Source organism: Candoia aspera, chromosome 2 (assembly GCF_035149785.1).
Source record: "Candoia aspera isolate rCanAsp1 chromosome 2, rCanAsp1.hap2, whole genome shotgun sequence".
In the NCBI taxonomy this organism is placed as follows: Eukaryota; Metazoa; Chordata; class Lepidosauria; order Squamata; family Boidae; genus Candoia; species Candoia aspera.
In genome coordinates, this window is record NC_086154.1 from 72,802,908 (window position 1) to 72,830,467 (window position 27,560).

General features: G+C 42.7%; 1 protein-coding gene across 3 annotated transcripts in view; it reads left to right on the forward strand.

The window, feature by feature from the left end:
• CAMK2A (calcium/calmodulin dependent protein kinase II alpha) overlaps positions 1–27,560 on the forward strand; it is a 162,716-nt gene that overhangs the window by 83,115 nt on the left and 52,041 nt on the right. For all 3 annotated transcript variants that reach the window (XM_063292200.1, XM_063292202.1, XM_063292203.1), the window contains exon 4: positions 22,485–22,539. In XM_063292200.1, coding sequence (XP_063148270.1) covers positions 22,485–22,539 — 55 coding nt within the window. The remainder of the gene's footprint in view (positions 1–22,484; positions 22,540–27,560) is intronic.

Here is a 27,560-nt window from a genome sequence, read left to right on the forward strand (position 1 = left end):
TTTCTAGTCTCTGCAAGCCTCTGCAAGTCCTGCCTCTGGCTTGGCTCTCAGGTCAGCTGAGGTGGCTGTGGGGTGGATTGGTTGGTCCCCCGGCTTAATCGGGGTGGACCTGGAGACAATTGGATTCCTCCCCCCAAATGAAGCAGCAAACAGCGGGCAGCAGAGGTTTTCGGCAGCGGTGGCCACGGCGGCAGCTGCAGCATACCTGGGATGGTGCGAACAGCCCTCCCGTGGACCCTGGAGGACCCCGGCAGAATCCTGGTAGCACCCTGTGCTCCCCCAGTGGCCTGGAGACGAGTGGAGCCGCCCTCCCCAAATGAAGCAGCGTGCGGTGGGTAGCAGAGGTTTCTGGCGGTGGCAGCAGCATACCTGGGTGTGGACCCTGGAGGACCCTGGTGGAATCCCGGTAGCCCCCTGTGCTCCCTCAGTGGCCCCTGAACACATCTCAATGGGCCAGACGGCACCCCACAATGGCAGCTTCGCAACAGACTGAACCTGTTGGGGTGACAGACTTGGGGGGGAAATGGGAAGGATTGAGGGTTAAGTGGCTTTGGGAGAAATCCCTGGCTTTTAAAATCTTAGGGGATTCCAGAGGGGGGGAGGGGAAGGGAGACTGGCCATTCCCATTATATTAGGCGTCAGAGGGCTGGGGTCCTTGGTGTGAATGTGAGTGTGAGTGTGCCACTCCTCCTGTAGGTGAGAGGCTCGGGAGGAGGTTAGGATTGGTTTGATATGGAAATCTACCCGCCCTTGAGTGAGAGTCAGGGGTGGTTAGGAGTGGCTGGTGTGTCCCACCTCTTCTAGTGAGAGAGGTTGAGGTGGGGCACTGTAAGGGTGTGGATGGCAGCGGTGACCCACCAGCACCGAGAGCAGAAGCTGGTGCACTGGGGGGGGATTGCCACTGCTTAAGGTGGATGGTGTGGGAGAAGATGGATGTGTGGAAAGAGGGACCCCTGGTTAAGCCCAGGAGTTCTGGAGGTCCAGGAGTGGAGGCTACTGGATTAGGAAACTCTGGGGCTGTGGGGCGGGCTATTCCATCGAGGTGGTGACGGGCCGGGGACGTTATGACGGGACCCGGAGGGCAGGCCATCTTCGGGAAAGACGCCCCCGGTGTTTATTACCGGTGGCATGTTGCGGCCCTCCAGGGTCATACCCAGGCCCTGGACGACAGACCCTCACGGGCCCTGGTCTTCGGCTGCTGCTCCTTAATGCCAGGTCAGTGAACAACAAGGCCGCCCTCATATGTGATTTAATCACAGAGGAGGGGGCAGACCTGGCGTGTATCACTGAGACACGGCTGGGCTCGGAAGGGGGTGTAGCCCTCTCCGAAATGTGCCTGGCTGGGTTTCAAGTGTGGCACCAGCTGAGACACCAGGGCAGGGGAGGGGTGGCAGTTGTCATCAGAGAATCTCTAGTGGTCTTCAGGGGCCCTGCCCCGCAAGTGGCTGGTTGTGAGACCCTGTTTTTCAAGCTGGGATCCCAAGAACAGTTGGGGGTGTTGCTGCTGTACCAGCCTCCCTGCTGCGTAGCAACCTCCCTACCCGAGCTGCTGGAGGCCGTCTTGGGGTTGGCAGTGGAGTTCCACAGGCTTATGGTTCTGGGGGACTTCAAACTGCCATCCCTGGGACATGCCTCAGAGACGGCCCAGGAGTTCATGGCTACCATGGCAGCCATGGGCCTGTCCCAGATTATCCAGGACCTGACTCGAGACAGTGGTCACACCCCAGACTTAGTTTTCTTGTCGGAGCAGTGGCAATGTGATCTGAGGGGAGAGTTAGATCTGTCCCCATTGTCATGGTCAGACCACACCCTGGTGACCCTGAGATTTTATTGTGCCACCCCACTCCACAGGGAGGCTGGACCCATTCGATTGGTTTGCCCCCAGCGACTGATGGACCTGGTAGGGTTTCAGAGGGAGCTTGTCCTAACTACCAGGAAACACACTGAGACAATGACTTGGTCTCTAATATTTATTACTAGTACTTAACAAGAATCCTAACAAACTGAGGAAGTGTGGGAAAAACCCAGCCATATAAACCCCAAAGGTTAAGGCAGTCCCGATCTGTGTCTCTTTGAATGGCTGAACAGTTCCTCAGTGCTACGCATGCGCTTGACAGTCTGGGTGGGAGCCCCCTGCTCGCCATCCTTACTCATGACAGAGCTGGGGGTTATTCCCGAGGGCCTGCTGCACAGTCCAGTGGAGGTCCTGGCCACGGCCTGGAATAGGGTCGCGGCCAGGGCCTTGGAGAGGATCGCATCTGTGCGTCCTCTCTTGCCTTGCTCGACCCGTCACTCCCTGTGGTTTACGGAGGAACTGCGGGTTTTGAAGAGGGTGAAGAGATGCCTAGAGCACCGCTGGAGGAAGGCGAAGACTGAATCTGACCAAACACAAGCTAGAGCCGCTATTAAGGCCTACCTTGTGGCGGTAAGAGCGGTGAAACGTGAATATTTCTCCGCTCTTATTGCATCCGCAGAATGCCATTTGACGGCCTTGTTTAAGATCGCTCAATCTCTTCTGAGTCAGGTAGATCCAGGGACCCACCTACAAGGTCGTTCGAAAGAGTTTTCACAGCATCTGCAGGATAAAATCACTCAGTTTCATTCTAAGTTGGACTCTAAGTGTGAAGCGGAGTCTGGGGAGATGCCAGGGGAATGTACTTACCCTGTTATCTGGGAATGGTTTGATCCTGTTGGGCCTGAGGAAGTAGATAGGATTCTCCGGACTGTGAATGCAACCACATGTCAGCTTGACCCATGCCCTTCCTGGCTGATAAAATCAGCCCGGGAAGTGACTTGTGGTTGGGTCCAGGTGATGGTTAATGCATCCTTGAGGGAGGGGGTGTTTCCAGCTGCCTTTAAGGAGGCGCTGGTATACCCCCTCCTCAAGAAGCCATCCTTGGACCCTACTATACTGAGCAATTTTCGCCCTGTCTCCCACCTTTCCTTTTTTGGGAAAGGTGGTTGAGAAAGTGGTTGCGTTGCAGCTCCGGAGAATTTTGGAGGAAACGGATTATCTGAACCCCTTTCAGTCAGGTTTCAGGCCAGGATATGGGACGGAGACTGCATTGGTTGCACTTATGGATGATCTCTGGTGGGAGCGGGATGGAGGGAGTGCATTCATCCTGGCTCTCTTGGACCTCTCAGTGGCTTTCGATACCATTGACCATGGTATCCTTCTGGGGCGGCTAGGGGTTGGGGGTGGGCGGGGTTGTTTTGCACTGGTTCACCTCCTTCCTCCAGGGCCATTCCCAATTGGTGGTGATAGGAGAGGAGAGATCCGGCCCTTGACCCCTCCTTTGTGGGGTGCCGCAGGGTTCGGTACTCTCTCCTCTCCTATTTAACATCTACATGAAACTGCTGGGTGAGATCATCCGTCACCATGGGATGAGGTATCATCAATATGCTGATGATACCCAGTTATATATCTCCATCCCGGGTGAAGTAAGTGATGTGGTCTCCACCCTTTCCAGGTGCCTGGGGGCTGTGGGGGCCTGGATGGGGAACAACAGGCTTCAACTGGACCCTGGTAAGACAGAGTGGCTGTGGATTGATGGCTCCTTGGATTCCAGGAAGTTGTCATCTTTGGTTCTGGATGGGGTGGCACTGCCCCATTCGGAACCCGTGTGGAACCTGGGGGTCCTCCTGGACTCGCAACTCCTGCTCGAAGAGCAGGTGGCAGTCGCGGCCAGGAGGGCCTTTGCACATCTTCAGGTGGTGCGCCAGCTACACCCATTCCTGGACCGAGATGCCCTCCGAACAGTCACTCATGCCCATAGACTACTGCAATGCGCTCTACATGGGGCTACCCTTGAAAAGTATTCAGAAGCTTCAGCTGGTCCAGAATGCGGCTGCGCGGACAGTTATTGGGGCTGTAAAATCAGCCCATGTGACACCACTGTTACGTGAGCTGCATTGGGTACCAGTTTGCTTCCGGGTCCAATTCAAGGTGTTGGTTATCACCTTTAAAGCCCTACATGGCATGGGATCAGGGTACCTGAGGGACCGTCTCGTCCCCATAACATCGACCTGTCCCACCCGGTCAGGCAGGGAGGGCATGCTACGGACCCCATCAGCAAAGGAATTTCATCTAGCGGGGTCCAGGAGGTGAGCCTTCTCTGCAATGGCGCCCGCCCTTTGGAACATCTTGCCCCCAGAGTTGAGACAGATTTCCTCACTCTCGGACTTCCGGAAGAAACTTAAGACCTGGTTCTGCCGCCTTGCTTGGGAGGGGGAGAGAGATAGCTCCACCTGGGGATGGCTGGCACCATAGTACCCCTTAGTGATCCATCTCCACTTGGATTTCATGTTTGCTTTTATGTATATTTTAATGTAATTTTTATCTGGCTATGTTTTAATGCTATTTATTGTAAACTGCCCAGAGTCCCCCATTGGGGGAGATGGGCGGTGATATAAATTTAATTAATAAATTAATAATAATTAAATAAAAGACAATGGATGACTGTAACAAATCGTGGCATCCATTTATTGAAATGTTTATTGTACAATTTTCTATATGTATGCATGTCTGTGAAGACATGCATACATATATAAAGTGTACAAAAAACATATGCCCTGTATATTTTTCTTTCTTTTTTAGCCTTTTTCCTTCCTTTATAATTTTATAAAAGAATGTGTATTCTTTTTCTTTGTTTTTTGTATTTAGTTAATTTTAAAAAATTAAGAGTTGAAAAGACAGTAGAAATCGCAACTTTTAAAATCTCCCCACTCCCACAAAAAGTGCTTCATCTGGTTGACTTCCCAGAATAAGATTCAGCTTGGGACAATGCTGTAGCCATGGCTTTGCTGTATTCCATAGGGGGTGAGATAATTAACATTGCTGATGCGTGAATATACCTAGCTGGTATTTAACTTCCCCTAATAGAAGTGAGCAGTTCACCATTCTAAAGACAATTGTGAGAAGTATCTTGGAGACTCAGTTGGCTCCTGCTCCATGATTTTTTTCTCTGCAGTTATAAAAAGAGTTTTGCTTTTTATGAAAGGAAACCAAGATATATCAACTAGTGTTAAGTATGCTACATGATGAGATACCTGGCTGCTCTTTCTAGGGTGGCCAATTTCCAAAGGCAATTAAGTTCTCCAGTTTTCTTTATTAAGTAGAAGAACACATTTATTGTGTTGAACACATCTTTAAAAGACTCAGTAGCCCTGCGCATTTGCACTTTAAGTCACCCTTAGTTTTTTTCTGAGTATTTTCTCTTAATTGTTAAAACTGTTTTTTTTCCCTGAACACTTTCATACTTTTATTTCCTCTTTTGCTAAGGTGACCAGATATAATAGGGTAAAAACAACCCTCTTATATCCTTAACCGTATTTGTTGCAAAGATGTAGCTTGCCCTGCATAAGGAACAAAGCAGCATCACAACGACCATGATCCTGTGATGTGCAGAACCGCAAGCAAGCCAAACATGTCTAAGCTTAGCTAGTTATACAAACCCTGGCAGTACTGTTTTATGGATTAGTATGCTGTGTGAACGCATGCTACTGGCTAATTCAGTATGCAATGGTTTAATTAACCAGAGTTAGCATGCTGCACAAACACAACTGATAGGTTGTCCCACCCTCTGCTAGGGTCAGCTGCTTTTGAGTTAAGTGACTGCAACTATACATAATCACAGTGGTTTGATTTTTCAGAAATCTGCAGATGAAGATTTTATAGGATGGATTTCACTTCATCTGCACTTCATACCATTTTCTTTCCCATTGTTCTGATTTGGTCAGCTGGTCAAATGATCAAGCATGGAGCCTGCCTCTTACTTTGCCCTCCTGAAGGATCTAAGTCTGAACCTAACAAAATGGCAGCCCTTCTCTATTGAGTCAGACAGGATTGTGTTAACAGAGCATAATAACCTAATAGCTTAACAGGTTGCTACTTATACCCAGAACACCATTCTCTTTCCCCTTCACACCCCCACAGCTCACTGCTGCTTGGTAATTCAGGGGTATCATTCTTTATGACAGCAGCACTAGTAGGGTGACTACTGATAGATCTAGAAGGATCCGGAATGTGACGCTGGAAATGCAAAGGGAGAACTGACACTGGTGGGACTGAACTATGAACAATATCTATGTGATATTGAAGCGGAAGAAAAAGAGCAGAGTTCTGCCTTTGGGGCTGCCCTGGCTGGTTTCCTGCATTACCCTTAGCTGTAATATGGTTTGTTTAGTTTTGGCACAGCAATTGTGGCTTATTCATGAAACCATGGTAAAGCAGACTGTGTGAATTCAGTCTTCATCTACTAATGCCATAAACAGTAGTGCTGTCAAGGTAAGGCAGAAGTATTGGCACAGGGTTATCAGGTGAAGTGGAGCAGACTTTCCATATATTGAAATAAATGGCATGGCATGTGTTTATTTATTATTCAAATGTCTATTACCGCCCATCTCCCCCCAAAGAGGGGGATTCTGGGTGGTTTACAATAAAATTATCCCTTTAAAACCTCAACATATAAAGTCAACATCCAAATACTAAAATAATAAATAAATAGTGTTACTATCTAAATGGCTAAGAGACTATTAACTTAAGAGATTCATGTTACCTCATTGTACCACTGACCATATGGAGGAAAGAACACTTCCATTGAGTTGGAACCTTACAGCAAAAAAAGTAATTGCTTGATTCAGAGTGCTATAAATAAGAGGGATTGTGTGCTTCTATACCATATTCCCTCATCTTACGCTGTAGCACATACAACCACCGTAGAAAAGGATAGCATTAAAAATGGCAAATATAAAGCAAGCTCAATTAATTTCATTATTTTGCTTTTTGATTTAAACAAATGAAACGTCAAAAGATTAAACAAGGTAAAGAAATAAAAAAAGAAATTAAAGAGCAAAAGCAATGGAAAAGGAAAGAAAGGAAATTGGGAGTATGAACATACAAGTATGAGCATTTAAAAAGCATTTACAAGGTTTTAAAGATCCTGATTCAATATTTTTACACAGAATGGTATTTGTTCAGGTGAAAGTAATCTCTTAGGAAAAACATTGTTAACATAACTAAGGAATGGTGACTAGATTTGAATAAACGTATCTTTATTTTTACAAGATTTCAAAGCTCTTCATTGTTGTGCTAATTTTCTTTGGCCAAAGCAGTTTCCCACCCTTTTAAATAGCTCTGTAACAAAAAAAAAAAGCACTTTCATTTTCCAATGTTTTGTAATAACAAACCCAGCAGCTGCCAAAAGAATTAAATTAGTTTCTTACATTGCATCCATATACAGTACATGGGCAATAAGCTAAGGCAGGGCCACAACTAGGGGGGGTCAACCGGGGCATCTGCCCCAGGCGCCACGCTGGTAGGGCGCCAAAATGAGTGCTGGGGGGGGCGCCAAAATGGGCACGGAATCCATATTTGCCCTGAGTGACACAGACCCTAGTTGCGGCCCTGAGCTAAGGGCAGACTTCATCATCAAGAATTGTTATACAATTTTCCTGATACCTTCAGCAACTTCTGACCAGAAGGTATGGCTAATTGGGTATTGCTCCCCAAAATAATATAGTTTTGTTGCAGCCCCACAACACTATCTAGAAATATTACAATTTATATCAACCTTTTGGCTTCCCTGGGCCACAGTGAGTGAAGAGGAATTGTCTTGGGCCACACATAAAATATAGTTAAAGTATATAAGTAATAAAACTTCATTTATTTTTTAATATTTTTATTATAATTTTTTTTTAAAAAGAGGGCAACATAAAACTAGTGGGATATTTGACTTTGTTTTTGTGAAACTAATGTATCAGTGTCTGGTTCGATGCAAGTGGTTGCAATTCTCAGTGAGTCTGCAAGGTTCTCGTCAGAAATTTTAATTCTAATTTTACTCTGCATGTGCTTCATCCTTGAAAATAGTTGCTCACAAATGTATGTGCTGCCAAAACGCGATGTCATGAATAAGGCGTGATTGTGAAGCGAGGGATATTTTTCTCCCGGAAGATAGGTCTTATAAAAGTCCAGTAGAGAGACACGATCAAATTTTTCTTTGAGTTGAATGTCTGATTGCAACTCTATGCATTCCATTTGAAAATTCAGAGGTAATGTAGTTATGTCGACTGAAAATGGAGTCAAAAACATACCAAAATATTGATGATTTTTTCAGAAATCTTGAAACCTGTTCTTGAATTCCTGTATCAAACCGAAAAGCAAGGCTGCATATTTCTTGCTATTCACAGAACTGTGTTTAGCCAACTTATTAGATGTATAAAATTATTTTCCATAACTTGAACTTGCCATACTTTAAGTTTCATTTCAAACGCTGTTATGGTTTGAAACATTGCAGTGATAAGTTGGTTTTCACCTTGAAGATGCATGTTTAATTCATTTAAATGAGCGGTCACATCCACCAAAAATGCTAAATCTGTGAGCCATTTTTCATCTTCAAGTTCTGGCACAAATTTTCTTTCTGATTCCATAAACGACTTGATTTCGTTTCGCAAATCATAAAATCTTTTCTGTATTTTACTCTGACTTAGCCACCATACTTCAGAAAAGTAAAAGATGTCCCCATAACCAGCATTCATACTTTTAAGGAACTCCTGGAATTGGCAATGATTCAATCCCTTGGCCCTTATGAAATTCACTGCTTTGATGACAATTTGCATGACATTATCCATTTTTAAAGCTTTCACACATAAATTTTCTTGATGTAGAATGTAATGATACTTCATCAAATGTGATTTGCTTGCAGCACTTGCATCATCTTCTATCAATTTTGTAAGTCCCTCACTTTTACCAACCACCATCAGTAGATATACCAGACATGTTGACAATGGTTAAAGAAAATCGCTTTAATGTCATTTTTACTGCTTCGTACAAATCAAGAGATTTAGTTGTGTCTTTTAATGGCACCAAAGAAGCCATTTCTTCAGTGACATTATATTTGTTATCAATACCTCTAATAAAAATGGCAAGTTGAGCTGTATCTGTAGCATCAGTACTTTCATCCATTGCCAAAGCATAAAATTTGAAATTAGCAGCTTTACTCTTCAAACCACTTTCAATAGATTTTCCTGTTTCTTCAATTTGCCTGGCTATAGTCTGGTGAGACAAACTGATTTTAGAAAAATCACTTTTATTATCAGGACATAGTTTTTAAAAATATTTTCATGAAAACCTATCATCTTTCATATAAGATTTAATATCGCACTGAAAGGATTCCCTTGATTTTAAATGAGGTATGCCATTCTTCAATTGTTGTTAAAGGTCCAGACTGATGAGGTTTAATAAGCTTATGAAGGAATAATTGAATGGGATGGGACTCATTTGAAACCAAGTTGGAACATGTGATCATTTTTTTTTCCTAAAATGTATTCAGCAGTAATAGAGATCCATCAAGGGAAGAGTATTTTTGTTTTTAGCTTTGTCTTTATGGATTGTGGTGAGCTGCCTACAATCATTATATGAGAAAGGTGGCCATATAAGCCCTGTAAATAAATAAACACATATTTTATTTTATACAATCCTGTTGGACTATTATCCTTGCACTTACTGTACAACAGGCCAATTTCTAAAGAAATTGTTAAGTATTTCCCAAACCAATAATTAGTCCAATGCTAGCTGAGCCTGAAACCATTGGACATTAATTTCTAATGATATCATTAATTGTCTTAACTGAAAGGCATTATTCTTCAAACTTCTTGTTCCAGTTCCAGTTCTATATATTGGCCTACATAAACTCCAATAGGAACTTTTAATAACTAGTTAATAACATGTAATACTAGCCCATAATATGGTTTCTTTGGGTTTGACTTTGAACAATTTATGAGTCCAACTATTGTGGTTAGTAAAATATGTCTTAGTGTCATATGTGAATCCAGATATTCATATAGCTTAGCTTATTCATATAGCTTAGGGCAGACAATCTTTTTTTAGCTAAAATTCCAGACTTTAAAAAAATGGTTACCTCCAAGATCTACAGGAAACATTACTGACAACACAGTGATGGGATTGGATAGGGTGGGGGACTTTCTCAGGAGTTTGTTTTGACTATTTAAAACTTGAAAAAAAGGCAAAATGGAAAACCTAAAATCTGAGGTCAGCCTTCTCAACTTAGATTTATTATGGCTTATTTCTTTTTATAACAAAACAAATCTCATCAATCCTATGGAAGTTCAGTTAATTTTCTTAAAATTTATCAGAGGTTATTGGTTTATGTTAAATATTAACATATTAATATTTTAGGCCCTTAATTTAGCTTTAAATGTTTAATTCTTATTGATATGTTATCACTGGCATCTTATTCCAGTTTACTCTTATTTTAATATTGCACTTATTTTATTCTACTTACACATCTATTTCATCTTCTTTTCTTGGCTCTTAATTTTTCTTGTACTTTATAATTTATGTTATGAGGTTGTCATAACATATGTCACAGTGTGATGGAGTTCATTTTTGTTCTGGAGGTGTACAGTATTACAAAGCAAAGGTGGCAATGGACCCCAAAACACATGACAGTGGAGGCTTTTTAATGTTTTTTTTACTATGTACAAAAGGTATTTACAACAGGGTGAATAACACAGTGCTGGTGTCGGGTTACTTCCCATGGCTCCCTACCAGCAACTTTCCCCCTCTACTTCTCCTGCTCCCTCCCCACTTTTCTCTCCATCTCCCTCCTCCCTTTTTCACCTTGCTAAGAGAGAGAAAAGAGAAGGGAAGGGAAGGGGATGACGAGGATTACAGGAGTGTGCTCAGCATTGCTTGACTTTCTACCCAGCTCAGCCGAACCACCATCCACTTCTGTGTTGGGAAGAACCTCTTTCTGGGTCTTCTGCCCAGTTTCCCCATAAAACCAGGGCTTCTGTTCTGGCAGCCAATTCTCCCCTCCTAGGTGAAGCCGCCACCTGCAACTAGCCGGGTCCCTTCTAGCCCTCCAGGGCCTGGGGTCTGGGGGGGTCTTCTCCTCCCCTCAAACCGCCACTTGCCCCTCACACCTCTCTTTGCTCCCCAGCTCTTCTTCAGCCTTTTCTCTCAAGCTTCTCCTGCCACTCACCTAATTTAGCCAGCAGCACACATTTATTCTCTATTCTCTCTCTCCAGTTTTGGGTTATTCTGGCAGATGTCCCACAGCAGCTGAGGAGGTGAGTGTCCCCCCAGGGCTCAAGTCCCCAACACCTATATACTTTGCTGTACCAATGGGACTGATTACTCAAAATCTCCCCCACACCAGCCCTGGCTAGAAGCTCACTACATGGCTGGCTCACACCAGCAAAACTGCAGCCATGACAGGCCTCAAAATCCATATGCCACAATACATTTGATTGGTTTTGCTCCTGAAAACTGTCCATTTTTTGGCTAAATTTTGGCAATGAGATCTAGGGGTGCTCTGGGCTTGGCAAACTCAAGAGGTGAAGAGTCACAGGCAGCCTCAATAGTTCAAATTGCTCAACCTTGGCTTAGGGAAATTTGTGAACTCAGCCACTGGCTATCTTAAGGACGATTAAGTTGCAAGATTCCCTGCAGGTGAGTTAGGCAGATTTCTTTTTTAATAAATTAACACAGCAAGCAGCCTATGTGTCAGAGTAGTGCAGAGTTGTAGACTGCCACATGTGCTCTTTTATAGTTAGTATATTTTATCTCTGTGTCCTCTCTTGTCTTTGCACCTCATCAACTGTCAGACCTGTTTTTCCCCTTCTCTGGTGTCCTTTAGTCCTCTACTTAAGTGAACTTGGAAAAAGCTATTTTTGTGGAGTCCTTGGTGCTCTCTGAGCCTTGTTGTTTTCTTGCAGACATTTCATTGCCAGACTAGGCAACATCTTCAGTGAGAACTGTATTTTTGTACTGCTTTGTCTTCACCCTAAAACAACTTCCAAAGTCTCTAATAAGCACTGAGGTTAAAGAGAAATAGGGAAACAGGGTAAGAAGCACTTACAAAGATGGCTGCATGCATGTAGACATAAGAAAAAATAGCTGGATCTGATTAAAGTCTTAAATTAAAAGCTGTTCATTCTGGTACAATTTAGGATTTTATGGATACCAGGTCCCAAGTTGTCATTGGCTCAATACACACTCTGAATCTATTTTCTTGTTTGGATAATATGATGGTGATCCAAAACTGGGATCATTAACATTTACTTGGTTGTCATGGTTGGATCATCATCTATTGAGATTTAGCCTTTCAGTAGCCTTTCTTCAAGAGCCTCGTGTGGCACAGAGTGGTAGGTGGCAATATTGCAACCAAAACCTCTCCCCACGACCCAAGTTCGATCCCAGCGGAAGCTGGATTCTCGGGTAGCCGGCTCAGGTTGACTCAGCCTTCCATCCTTCCCAGGTCGGTAAAATGAGTACTGAGCTCACTAGGGAAGGTGACGACTGGGGAAGGCAATGGCAAACCACCCCACTATAGTCTGCCAAGAAAACATCACGAAAGTGGTGTCCCCCAAAGGGTGCTTGCACAGGGGACCTTTCACACAGCCTTTCCTCACTGCAAGGATAGGGGGCCAAGTAGAGTGATACTGTATATCCTAAGGAGCTAAAGGAGCCAAAAGATTTGCAATGTGATCATGGAGTTGAACTAGATGATTGACACAATCTCCCAAATGCCTTTACCCACTTTGCAGGGCCAGTCTAGCCCTTTGAGGAAATGGATGTGGATGAATGTAGAACTCTATTGGAGGAAGATTCATGATGAGCCCAGCTGATCATGGCTGAGAGCTGACTGTTGAACTTCTCTGATAGGAAGGGTAGCAAAGAAGGAATTATTTTTCACATACATTGCATCTTCACAGTGTTGTCCAGCAGAGCTCTTTTAGGGGTTGAAAAACTGAAGGGAATCAATTGGCTCCCCAACTGCCTGCAGTGATAAATTTCCAGAGCATTTTGAAGGTAAAATCGTTTACATCTTGCATAACTTGGATCCCATAGTGAATACAATTATATTAGCAGAAGAATATATACTCCTATTTTGTCCAGATATATTGAATATGTTTTAACTGTTGAAGTGTGAGGATGCAAATTGGACAAATTTGATCAATTACTGTTATTCTCAATCTTTGACTGTCTTGGCTTGCTAGATCTAGTAAGGAGGGAATGGCCACAGGATCCATACTATTTTTAATTACTCATTGAAAGTGGAAGAGATAGAAAACCAGATTGCTCCTGAAGAAATACATTTGGATCTGGAAGTAATGATTGGTTGTAAATATCTTTTTGGGGTAAGGTACTTGAGCAAGTGGTTGCAGAACAACTCCAAAGATGAAGTGGATTTTCTATATCTATTTCAGAGCAGATACAGGCTCAGTTTTGCGACAGAAAACAGTCTTGTTTACCCTGTGGTATGTTATTTGCTGAGGGAGAGAGACAGACAGAGAAGGGAAGTATAATTCTGTTGATTGTCTTGGCCCCCTTAACAGCTTTCAGTATTATAGATTTTAAAACACTTTAAGTCAATGTAATGGGTTTGTGTATCATTACCCAAAGAAAAACCACTTTTACCCAATTTTGGGTAATTTACCCAGGTTTGGGAAGCACTGATCTAGAGGAAACTGCTGGGAGAGATCATCTGACAATATGGACTGAACTTCTGGAAATCTCTCAGTTGTATTATAGCAATGTGTTATACCTTTGAAGAAGCCTGAAAGACTTCAGACAGTACAAAATGGAACTAATTGGGATTGGCCTATATGGTCATAAAACATGGCTGCATTTGTTAGTTGCAGTGGCTGCAAGTCCATTTACAAGGCTGCTTCAAAGTGTTGTTGGTATAACTGATTGTTGAGCTGACTACAGCATAATAAATAAAACAATAAAATATTCAGCATTCTGCTTCCACAATAGCCAGCCAGATTCCTGAGGGATACCTTAGGCATTTTGCTATGTTATTCAGCAATGATTATTTAAAAGAATGCTACCTGTACTAAATGAATATATAACTCTTATGACTAATAGCCATTAATAGCTAATTCCCTGTTCAGAATGATGAACTTTACTATATCCCATTGTTGCGTGCCCATAACTTAACTATGTGTCAAGCGGTATCAATTTATTTTAAATATTCATTGGATGACCCGTATACTTTCTCCATACAATGCATATTAGCATAAACCTCTAGAATGCTCACTTTACTGCCTTTTTCTTAAGCTAATATACCCAAATTGTACTCATGTATCATAAGAGAATTGCTTCAATACTTGGTTGATTTTCTTATCTGTTCTTCTTATCTGTGCTTTCTCCAGTTCTGCAAAAGTTTTCCAGAACTGTACATAGAATTGTATAAAGAGTTCATTTTCTTTCTTCATTGAGTTGTCTGTCACAACTACAACTGTTAAAATCTTTTCCCTGAGAGGTCAGTTAAAGAAAAGGCCTACTATGTCATTCCTCCATTCCCAAAGGACTGTAATAGATTAACAAGACAGGGCTTTCCTTTGCAGAAGGTAAGCAGATTCTTCTTCAGTGAGATTTATTGTATGTATAGTATGTATGTATGTATGTATGTATGTATGTATTTTTAATTATAAATGATTAAAAAGTTATCATTAAAGTATTAGCGTGTACTTTCCTGGATCATCCCCTAAGCCCCAGATTTCTTTTCAAAATTTGACATTCCAAGGACCAATTTCCAGTTTTCTGAAGCAGCGGCATTGAACCCTCATGCATCACATAGTGTGAAGAAACAGCATGTGGCACCTTCATACCGTAAGTTATTATGATGGCTTTTCTACAGATTTCCTTCATTATAACAATTAAATTCCCTGAATTTTCTAAGTGTAAGTCTATAAGCTCATTAACTGCACCTTATTGCAGCACGTCTTATTGCAGATCAGTTATTTTAAGAAAATTAAAAAGAAAATAGTTTTCATTTCTTCCTTCCTCAGTTAACTAAGTTAACGAACATCACTTGAATAGAATAGCTAGCATTAATCTATTGAGGTGTGAAATCCAATTACAGAGTCATTTGGTTTTTCTCAAGACAATCTAACAAACTAAATCTATATGGTTCTGCTTCTGGTGCCTATCTATAACTATTTCTATTATCAGCTCCATTTCCTTACTCATTGCTGATGATTTAGACTGAAGATGAGGGAAAGCTCTGATGTTGTATCATGTAGACATGATACATTTGGAGAGCACCAGATTGGGGAGCACTAGAATAGTTCATCCTTTTGGGCAACAAAAGTGGCTTAATCCCAATCCATATTTGGGTGAAAGAGAGTAGCCATTTATGGCAGCTTCATAACCTAATTTAGCACTTGCCCACAGCCTCCTTCTTTGTGCCACTCCACCCCCCACTCATCATGCCACTCTAAGCAAATGCTTCGGGTTCTCTGTGTGCACATGCTAGCCCTGCAGCAATCATGAGCAGGTTTGGTTTTTCTCAAGACTGCAGGCCCATTCTACTTGGAAGCATCAAGGTGGCCACTGTGCCTGCTTTGACCGTATTTATGCTACTGGGCCAGGTTCAGGAAACAAAAACAGTAGCAGATATACCGTTCAAGATTCAGGAAGCTGGCAAATAGAGGACACTGAGATATGGGCAGTCACACAAGTTGTTTCAGCTGTGAATCCCACTCTGGGATGGCCATAAACACCCAGGATTCCTTCATTCCCCACTTAAGTTGAATAGCCTAGATTTATTAAGGTCAGGCTCTAGAAAGGTACCTTTTAAACAGGTGCTTTCCATTCCTCATACTCCTATAGTTTTTCATATGCTGATGACTCAGCTCCTGATGGGTATGTGCCTTTGACTGCTGTTCAAGGTCTGCTTCCTGTGTTGGAGGAATATAGATGAAGTCATTAGTGGACAGCTAGGACCACTGAATGGAGCAGAGCTTAACACAGCAGAGAAGCTGCACACAGAAAAAGAATATTATCTTGAATAGCTTTAATGAGCACGTCAGTGAAACACAGGTTATTGATCTTACACACTCAGCCCTCCCAAGCATAAAGAATCACATGCTTAGACAAAACAGGTTTAAAAGTAAAAAGAGTCTTACTGATTTTATTCTTGGTTCAGTTACATCCATCTTCGGTGGAAAAATGAAGATTCTTTGTTTTTTCTGTTCCCTAAACTTAATGAACTCTTGGCCCTCATAGCTGCTAAGAGCTGCATGCAGAAAATGGGAAAAATCCTTCTTCAAGGCCCAAGCATGTGGCCATAATGGAGCAGCATGCTTGCTGCCTTCTCAGTTGGTGGAAGAAAGAGGAAGAGAGAGAGAGGAAGTGGGAGTGGCAACAAACAGCTTCCTCGCACATAGAGAATTGCATCATGGGATCAATTCATCTATATGCTAATGAGGCATGCTGATTTGTTAATATCTCCAACAACAGAATGGCAAATCCTTGAATTTGGCTCTGGCTTTTGAGCTGATAGGTTCTTTATTTTGTTCATCTTTAGATGGTGTGCGTAGCTAGATCCCCATCTGAAGCATCATATAATGGAAGCTCTCCCCTCCCCTCCCCTCCCCCTGTCTTGCCTTGCCTTGCCTTGCCTGAGAGGTTTCTGGAAAATTGGGAATGGCAAGATTTGATCTGTCTTGGTCAAAGCTCATTTTTGGATGATAATGCATTGAAGAAAGCCTAATCTTCTATCATGGTCTGACAGTGGTCCAAATTAAATGTGATGTTGTTCGTGCTGTTTGACCTTTACCATTATAAAATATGTGAGACAGAGGACATAAGGATTAATTACCGACCCACCAACCACCCTGGAAAAAAGAAACTAATGAGGGAAGGATAAGAGAACACAAAGGGAGAAAAATGGGATAAACAGACATATTACTATACTGGTAACTAAATACAAATGCCTGTCATCAAGTTGTCTGTCATTGGGTGAGCATGGAACTAGGGGGCAAACAGATGGGATTAACAGCCATATCTCAAATCTTCAAATGTACAATAGAGAACTAGAAAAAAGATTCATTCAAGCACAGCAAAACTCATAAATCCCTATAATAATTTGGAGTACTGTAATAAATTTCAGAGCAAATTCAGGACAGACTGGCACAAGATGGCAATATTTTAACAAAGATTGTGATGTTTTTATAACTTAGAAATTTCAAGGCAAGCACGCTAGGAAATAAAATATGTTGCGCACAAAAACATATAATATCATAGGAAATGTTCTTTACCAGAGCGTCATAAAAGTGATTTTTTTCTTCTATCATTTCTTCTATCTTCTCATCTTTTAGAGATTGGCATTTTGTTTTCTATCACTGCCACATTTTCCTTATTATGTAATATAATGCCACTATGTAATATAATGATTAAGTATTTATATAATGTTTGTCCAAAGTGCCATATATTATTAATTAGCCCTTGCAAGAAACCTATAAGGTCAGTTTGGTTATCCCTATGTGGTCAGTGGGATCTCTTTGCAGTAATTAGATAACTCATCTATGTTCAAATCAAATCAATCTGTATCATGGTCATAGACTAGCATAACCAGAAATGTTTCATATATTGATATATACCTGGAAGGGCATATATAATAGTATTGGGCTTGGCCATGAGTGAAAATTGGTACAATAAACTAATCACTGGGTCATACCTGATCTTGGGAAGCTTTCATGAGATAAATGAAGACTTGGATAATAAATGTTGGCAGCAAGGACACTATGAAAGAATTGACTTTCACGTACGCTATGTGAAAGAGTACGCAAGAGAAAACCACCAGATCAGATTTAAATCTTGCTGCCTTTTTACACGTTAAGCCAAAAGTCTGTGAAGCACAAAGAAAACTAATCACATGTACTGTATGATATGAGATGCAAAATATTAGAAAAATTTCAAATATAGAAGAAACTGGGAATCAGAAGATATCCGATATGCAGTAATAACACCTAGGAGCTATACACAGATGACAGGAACTAATAAAAATAATAAAAGAACAGACTTGTGCAGATTGGACTTCGGGAGAGAGAACTCCTATGTCATGCTGAATTATGCTGAGGTCGCTATATAGAAGTGATCAGTGGTGGCACTTTCTTTGCTGCCCCCCCCCCCATGCATTGCTGTGCCCTGACATATGCTCCAAAGGAGCCCTCGGCCTTCGGAGGAGACTTGAGAGGAGAATCAAGCACAGAGTAATAAAATAAATAAATAAATAAAAATAAATAAATAAAAATCCTTTTTACTGAAAGATGCATTCCATCAACTCTTTCTTTTCAAAAAGTGAAAATAATTAAGAGCAAAGTACAGCGGCTTACCTAGTAGCAGGGACACAATTTGAATGGAGACGTTTCTAGACGATGGTTTCCACTCATAACTTTCCATTTCCAGATAAACCATTGCCCATCCTGAACACAAAATTAGGAAGCATGCGTACGGAGCGACACTATGCCAGTTTGCAATAGCACGGCCCCTGGTGGTCTTCAGGAAGAGCTGCATGTTTCTCCAGAACATGCCTTCTACCTACTAAACCATTTTCCTTTCCATTTCTTATGGGCACCGAACATTTCATCATAAATCTAAAAGGACTGTGCCCTTTTGGGCCCCAGTAATTCCCATCTGTGTGGAGAATATTTTGAGCTGAAATGGAAAACCAATTGGTTTTAAGAAAGGTTTTCTGTTATTAACCTTCAGAACTTAAAGCACATAATTGCTTAGATTACCAAACCTTGAAAGAATAATTTAAAAATGCATTAGTGTTGGTGTGCATCAATTTTTAGTGTGGAGAAATGTCAAGCTTAACGTTTTTGAGACCAGGTCTTGTGATTCTGAAGCATTTGCATTCACTAGGAACTATTGGTGTCATCTTTACTCTAGATTTTTCTTTTTTTATGGTGGAGTGATCATTCAGTGATCATATTGTAGTGGCGATGCAGAAGACCATTGTTATCTCGAGGAGTTGTGACATATGTTGATTTTCTCCCTCACACAAAGATTAGAATTTATGTTGAGTTATGCTGATGCTTAATTGGCTTGTTTTTATTTCTGTTTGGCATGAAGAGGGGGGAGACAAAACCACAAGATCGTTAGTTTAAGCATCAGCCCACTCCTCAAACAGCCCTCCCAAAAGTGTGGGGTGGGAGGGGAGAGATAAGAGACCCCCCCATTGTTTTTGTAAATTTGTAAAACTTCCCTGGCTCCTGTAGACAGGTATTTTTGACCTGAGAAATGGCCAGTCAAGGTCAGGTCTCATAGCCTGCAACCATGGAAACATGGTCACGAGGTCTGAGGGCCAGACTTTGATAAAACTCCTGGGCTTGCTTTTGGGGTTTGGGAGCTTCTGTACAGATCCAGTGCACTGGGTGTTGTAGAACAATTGCCACCGGGTGTGTGTGTGTGTGTGTGTGTGTCCCTGTTGCCTTGATCAGGAGGCTCCTGGCAACATAAAAGGGATTGGGTATCAACTTGCTTAGGTATGTTATGATTTCTTTCTTTATGCTATGCTTTGTATACTTTTGTTTAATCTGTCTAAACTGTGTTTCTGGTTTAAACTGTGTTTCTGTTTAACTCTGTTTGCTTAAGTTTATAATAAAGCTTAAAGTTTCTTTATCCACTGGCGTGCTTGTTGTCTCTGGATCTAAAAGAAGCAATTGTCTGAAGCACCTGATCACTGCTTGGACGCTTAGCAGAACACATATTAAAATCATTAACAAATATGAGCAACAGACAAGTTATAGTTTCAGAATCAAGAATAACATAAATACATTTCCATTGTTTCCTGAATTTGGACGCATCACAATGTTAATTTCTATTTGTATATTGCTTATTTTTTATATTGGCTTCTTCCTCCCACCTGGATATGCTGGCTGGAATTCTGAGACTGGAAAATCACAACACAACTGGAGGATATCAAGTTAGGGAAGTTAGGTTAAGTTGATCTTCACATTCTGTCATATCCACACTCTGGATGATTTTAGGATCTTCCTAGTCTTCTCTATCACAAATGGCTGTCTTCCATTTGGAAATGGTTCTTTCTTAAACACAGCCTAAAAGCTGAACAGGATTACTTGAGACCACCCAAAAATCACAAGTATGTATACCGGACTGATAGGTCAGAAAAACATCCTTGAAGAAGACAATGGCAACCAACTGCTGTTAAGAAAGCTGTCAGGAGCTGAATCTGACTTAAGGGAGAATTGCTGTTACTTTTCTAGTTATAGCGCTGAACAGATAGGAACTGGATATTTTCAAAAGTTTATGCAAAAATAATGATTTAAATTTCAGTAGTATTTAGATGTCTCACAAACTGATATAAAAATCAAAATTTTAGCTTAGTTTTTTTTATTGTAGTCCACTACCATAATCTGTAATGATTCAGAAATATCAAGTAATTCTGAAACATGCCAAAATTAGATCAGAACTGAAATATATCTCATCGGTTCAGATGCTGTAAATCTATACAGCTAGCCTAGTAACCTCCTAAAGAACTGGCTGTTCAAGGGGTCCAGTAGTGCAAGCTCTTACAATAATAATTCCTTTCTGTTTCAGCTCTATGGAGTTTAAATTTCCTGTAATAAATTGATATCAATTTCTCCTCTTTGTATATTTTTCACTACACTGTTCCTGTGATGAGAAAAGCCAAATTCTATATTAATGATGAAAAAGATGGGGGTTGGGAATCTTTGGATGTTTTTACATATTAACCAAGTTTCTTGAATGCTTTAGTATGCCCCTCATTTTGCTTTTGCTTGGAGCTGCAGCTGAAGTAAAGGGAGTGTCACTTTGGACATGGAAGCCATCTCCAAGTGGGGTGTGGGGTGTGGAAGATTGACTTGATAGCTGGTGTCCACAAGAATTTGTGGGAGAATATCGTATCAAGCCAAGCACTTAAAGACATCCTGCCTGCTAGAATGCTGTCACAGTAAGATTTCCTTTAAAGCTGTGGTACCCTGCCAAGCGTGGGACGCAGTGGCGCTGTGGGTTAAACTGCTGAGCTGCTGAGCTTGCCGATCGGAAGGTCGGCGGTTCGAATCCGCGTGACGGGGTGAGCTCCCGTTGCTAGTCCCAGCTCCTGCCAACCTAGCAGTTCGAAAACATGCAAATGTGAGTAGATTAATAGGTACCGCTTCGGCGGGCAGGTAACGGCATTCCGTTCAGTCATGCCGGCCACATGACCACGGAAGTGTCTACAGACAAATGCCGGCTCTTCGGCTTTGAAACGGAGATGAGCACCGCCCCCTAGAGTCGGACACGACTGGACTTAATGTCAAGGGAAACCTTTACCTTTACCTTTACCCTGCCAAGCAAATTACAGAAAAACCTGGAATGGACTTTGGGATAAGGCAGAAAAAAGGTCATTAGCTATTGGCTGTAGCTATTGGCTGGGTAGAAAGCATCTGTTGGATCTTTTTCATTGTTGGATTCCAAGCACAAAATTCTGAAGTTTGAGTAAAATGTTTTTGTCCTAATCTAAACCTGAATTAAAGTACTTCTGAGAGTCTCCTCAACTACTATTTGGAGGAGGGGGGATTTCTTGGACATAATATTATTCAGCTTGCACCCTGATCCAATGTGCTTCTAGACAAAGTGAACTGGATGATCTATAATGGTTTCCAGATAAAATTGATAAAAGTTACAATTCATTCCCCAATTCTCTGAGCAATGAGAAGTTTCAGACCTTCTCTTGCAATATTTGAGTTCCATAAAGTTACAGTGCCTCACAACATATATGTATTTATTCAGAAAACTACAGGTTGAACATAGTTGGAAGTATGTTAAATACCCAGGATCCCCCTGTCTTAAATAACATTAAATGTTTTCACAAACCTCTGATTTACACTGATGACTTCACCTGAATCTGAACTAACACTTAAATTGCAACACATTTTAACTGATAATTCAAGGGAAAATTTCTAGGCTAAACCTCATCCATAACCCAGGTAAGTCTCCAAGCAGTGGCTGGTTGACTGCTTTACGACAACTTATAAGCAATAAATCATCTCCTACTTTAATTTAAAATAGTATTATGTACCAAGGGGTGTATTTTCTCTCAACCTGGATCAGATGTGAGCAACATGGCAGCTGAATATTGCAGCTTATAAAGTTGCCCTATCATCTTAACTCCCTATTCTCTGCAGCAATACTAATCCATTCAACCCACATCTGGGCCCAAACACAAAATACCTTATCTGTTGGTCCCAAGTCTGCTGTCTGCCTTCCCTTAATTTCATACCTCCTTCTCCTCTTCTCCATTATATGACATCCAAACATTCTATTCTATTAGTTTCACAGTCTGGTATCATCAATATTTTCCACAGAAATTCTGCAATATTGTCATGGTCTATAAAAACATCTGTGTGTTTGCAGGATCCTTCAGATGTATTCAGGTTCCAGTATTGAAAAGGTGGCATGACTGAGAAAAGGAAAGAAATGGGTTTCAATATTGTTTCATTTTCTGCCCTTGCATTTTTATATTATACCAATGAAGCATTGTTTTACTGTATTACAGAACTGAAGGATTAAATTGTTGTTCAATTAAAATTGTAGAGAATTTTAATTATCAGATAAAGAAAATAATAATAATAATAATAATAATGATGATGATGATGATGATGATGATGATGATCCCCAATTTCCTTTATCTTTGCAGTGAGACTCCATGACAGCATATCAGAAGAGGCACACCACTATTTGATATTTGACCTGTAAGTAATTATGGAAAGTCCTGATATTTTCATATACATGTTGAGAGTTCCATGAAATAGTAAGATTGTACACACAAACATGCACACCTACTTCATCTTCCATAGGGTGCTTTTCTCCATGGAATTCCATGTTGCATATTGGATCTGTTGCTGTGTATGGTGTGCATACACTGTTTTTTGTTGTTCTGTTACCATCTTCAGAAAAACAGATTAGTACTGCAAAAATCATTAGCCCCCATTTTATGAGAAACCATAGAGTACTGTAAAGGTGCCATTGAGTCAAGCTTGACCCCTGGTGATTGCATCCATGCAGGTTTCTTGGCAGCAATATGGAAGTGGTTGCCCTGGAGTTTTTCTGGGATGGTTTTTCAATTCCCCAGACCATCAATTATGAGTCAAGTGATGTACATCATGGACAACATAATCACTCTGCCAAAGTAGCTTCAGCTCTCTTAAAGTCTATCCTCTGTTTTCACCTTGAGATGGTGACACTCATTCTTAGATACCTTTGTTCTATAGCTTGTGTCCAGTTCTGATCAGAAAGTGGTAACTAAGTAGCTTAGATATTAGGGGTGTTTCCTGCAATAGCTAATCAAAATACACAATGCAACTATTCCGCCTCTTCCTCCTCGAGGGATTTTCCATAGTTAAAAAAGATGGAAAATGTGGTAGGGAAATCTGGGAGGGTTCCAAATGGAGAATGGGAACATCTGGAATTGTCATCAGCTCATGAAATTATTGCATCTAAGTGCCCCCTTATGAGGCATGCAGCTTTAATGGAATTGCCATTGCTGTTTATGCAGATCAGTCCTTCAAAGTTATTAGAGCAAAAATTAGCATCTTTAACATGGAGTCCCTGGAGAAATAGCTGCTCTTGCACTGTTCATTCAGTTCTTTAAAAGATCCTGCCTGCTGTTGCAGCTTAGACTTATTACTGTAAAATTCACATAATCAAAATAGATATTCTGTTCTAACCTTTCTTCCCAGAGGCTACTCTTGGTTTCTTTATTTCTGCCACTACCAAGAGAGTGGGACTGCAGAGGAAATGTGGTCCTAGAATTCCAAGGAGGCATGCAATTAGACAAGCATGAAGTACTGAGGTGGCAAGTGCTGGGAAGACACAAATGCTCTGTAAACCAAGAATAGGTACCATACAGTTCAAGATTTTAAGATTACAATGATACATTGAAATAGACTACTTTGTAGACTCCTTAGGGCAGTGTTTCTCAACCTTGGCAACTTTAAGCTGTGTGGATTTCAATTCCCAGAATTCCCCAGCCAACATGGCTGGCTGGGGAATTCTGGGAGTTGAAGTCCACATGACTTGAAGTTGCCAAGGTTGAGAAACACTGACTTAGGGACTGAAAAGCCTAATACCTTGCTCACAAATTACAGGGTGTAGAATTTGGGGTTCTGAAAGGCACCTTCCCTTTCCATGAAATGGCCAAGGCGCTATGCAAATGAAACAAAATATATACTTGGTAGTGGAAATCCCACCCATGCATAAAAGAAACATGATCAGATGTGTGAATTAGGCTTACAGTTTCTCTTCAAACCATGTTCATTGACAATAACCTAGATCCACAGACACCCTGAAATGCCTCTTCTTTCCCAGCAATGAAGATTTTCTCCCAAATCCCAGAGATGCCCCCACATCCTGCTACATTTTGTTATATTGTCCTGATTACAAAGATCACTGGTTTCATCTAATAACTCCACATCTAGTCAGGTTTATAGGCCACCTGGATTCATTCTATTTAGTTATTCTTGTCTCACCAATGTAATTTTATTTCTCTAAGTTTTGCTTTAGTATTTGTAGAATATATAGTATACTGAGCACATGGATTTTATAATTAGTTTTATTACATTTTTTATTTGCTGTGTCAGAATTTCTCCTCTTCTTTCTTGAATTGGTCAATGACCATAATAAAGTTGATTGATTGATTGATTGACCTCAGCCCCCAATCACTCAACTCTAAAGAACCAAAATACTGTCCTCCTCCCCCTTGATTGGACATCTACCATTCTTTATCAGTTCAGATGTCAAGCTGTGATTGCCCTTCTAAGCTTTAACCTTTCACCATGTTCTTGTTCAGTGTATTCAGTGAACCCCATTAATGTTCATTCACCTTTACTGGTCCCGCAGAAATATTATCTTCACTCATTTCCAGTAAAGCTCCTGCCCTTGAGGGAGTATCTGGTTTTGACTTATCCTTTTCAAAATCCTCTTTAACTTCATTCTGGTGGTCTCAGAAAGTATCAGGGCAGATTAGAAAGTAAAGCTATTCTGAACAGCTTTTCTGCTTTGCCATTCCTCATAGCTATGCAGACCTGTGTCATGTTCACTGTTTCAATGTGCCTGGTACATCGTAACACTTCACATGTCAGTTGCTACTCCCGTATTTGATTTGTAACACTTCACGTGTCAGTTGTTAATTGTGTGTTTGATTTGCAGGGAAGGGAGGCTTCCATACCCTGGACCGTTATCTCTGGGCTGAGGGAATGGAATGTGTTTGGGTTTTCTCAAATGTTCAAGGTTGTTTTCCCAGGGATGGTGAAGACAGTTACTGGCACCTGGGGTGGTGGGTGGTGGTGGTGGTGGTTAGAACGGCCGGGTGGGGGGAGGTCTTACGTTTTGAGCCGAGGGTTCTTAAGTGGTATTTGGCGCGCTTTTGCTCATTCTCAGCTTTCTCTGTACTTGCATACTAATCTTTCAATAAACCAGATCCTAGAGTCTACTGGTGAGCCTGGATTTGTTAGGTTAGGCAACCATTACATAAAGCTGAGAATCCTTTAAACCTTTACCGCTAACCTCTATCCAGAGCAATCTGTGAGGAACCAGAGTTAGCGATGACTGAGCCTACTCCTTTCTCGGGGGAGAGCGAGTATTCAGATGCTGGGGAGCCAGATTCCATGGCTAAAAGAGGTGGGAGAGAGCCCACTCCGGAGTCGGAGGACCTGTTGGGGGTGTTGAGTCCCAGTCCTGCGATCCACAAGGCTGTGAAGTCCAAAGTGGTGAAGAAGGCGGAGGAGGCGCCGACCGAACAGGTGATGTGGGATGAGGAGCAGGGACCCCTACCAGGGACGTCGAAGATATCTTGGAAGCCGGGGTACCCGCTGTCCCCGAATGTGACCATGGCCGGTGAGAGAGGGTCAGAGGACTTGGCAACCCCCGTGAAAGCACAAGGGTGGGACGCCCGGTTGCAAGCCCTAGAGGCAATGGTGCTGAAAATATCGTTGGCTTTGTGGGACCCGGTCGGGGAGAGAAAGGAGCACCACTCCCGACAGTCGTCCCCCTCTCCTCCCCCCTCTCCGGATGCGAGGATGAAAGGTCGGAGGAGACATCGGGTGGGTTCACCATCTAGCAGCCCCAGACGATCGTCCCCATCACCCCCACGGCATTTGGATGACTGAGGAAGGAGAATGGAAAGGGGGGAGAGGAGACATCCCAAAGTCAGGATTTCAGATCCCCCCCCCCAGACAAAAGATTGATGGGTGCTAAGTGAAAGGCTGGGCAGAATGAGAGGAAGAAGAGCCCACTGGCCACTAGATACAGGGACTTTACGGTCAAGTTTGATGGGGACCCCATGAAGCTGTCATTTTTCCTGACAAATGCAAAGAGCTACATGGAGGAATTCGGGATGCTGTTTCCTTCAGAGAGAGCTAAGATAAATGCGGTGGCCACCAAGCTAGAAGGCAGGGCAGCTGATTGGTTTGTACAATTGACTGAGATGGAGGCCCTAGAATTGACCGACTTCGAGGACTTCTTGTGGACGCTCAAGTTACATTTTGCTGACCCGTTAGCAAAGGAAAAAGCCAAAGTGGCCCTGAGGGAGTTGATCCAGGGATCAAAGTCAGTAGCAGACTATGCCCTAGAGTTCCAAGCCCTAGCTGCCAAGGTGGATGATTGGTTGCAGACAACCCTGATAGAAATGTTCAAGGATGGTCTGCGACCTGAACTGTTGAGGTGGTCCTTGGGGAGAGCAGACCCAATCAGTCTATATGATTGGATACAGCTAGCAGGGAACGTGGAGCAGGCCCACGCAAAGTTTGCTCAAAGCAAGAGGGGTCCCAAGCAGATGGCCATGATGAGAGCTGCCAAACCCATGGGCACTGCAGCCAGAGCAGGAAGAACGGCATGGCAGGAGGAGAGGGAAAGCCGCTATGCGAAAGGGCAGTGCCTCCGGTGTGGGAAGGAGGGCCACCAAGCGGCGGCATGCCCGAAAGGGAAGCCTGAGGATCGCCAGGGGAGATCGTCAGGGAAGTCGCCCACCTTGCCCAGGAAGATGAAAGCGGCTGTGGCTGAGGGCGAGGAAGGAGGAGTCCCGTATTTCGGAGAGGAGGGGGAGCCCGATTTGCTCCAGCCGGCGGGAAACGCCAGCCACCTGCTCTAAAGGGCGCCGCTGGGCAGGTGGAAGAGGGAGGGTGCGACTACCCCTCGGTGAGTGGAAACTTTCCTACATTGTCAGTGAAAGTTAAGCTGGGCTCCCGCACCCGAACTGTTGAAGCATGGGCGTTGGTCGATTCGGGGTGTTCCCGCTGCTTGATGCACCCGGACATGGTGGATGCGTTGGAATTACCCACGTTCCCCCTAAAACACCCGATGATTTTTACCCAGTTGGATGGTTCTATGGCGGGGGGGAAGCCAGTCACCCATTTTACAGGTATGGTGGCTTTGCAGATGGGTAGCCACCGGAAAGGGCTGCCGTTTGTCGTGGCGCCTGTGGGAGGGCTGTTGGTCATTCTGGGGATGCCCTGGTTGGTCCAACAAAACCCACACATAAACTGGGTGCACCGGACTTTGACATTTGGGGATGGGTTTTACCAAATCCCTATTGAAGAAGACACCCCGCAGGATGCAGTGGGGAGGGCGGTGGCAGCGACTCCGCATCTCGCGGCCGCCCCCCTGGAGGGCCTGCTGGAGCAGTACCAGAGTTTTGCAGATGTGTTTGGAGAAAAGGAGGCGGACCAACTCCCCCCTCACCGGAGGACTGACTGTGCCATAGAGTTGGTCCCTAATG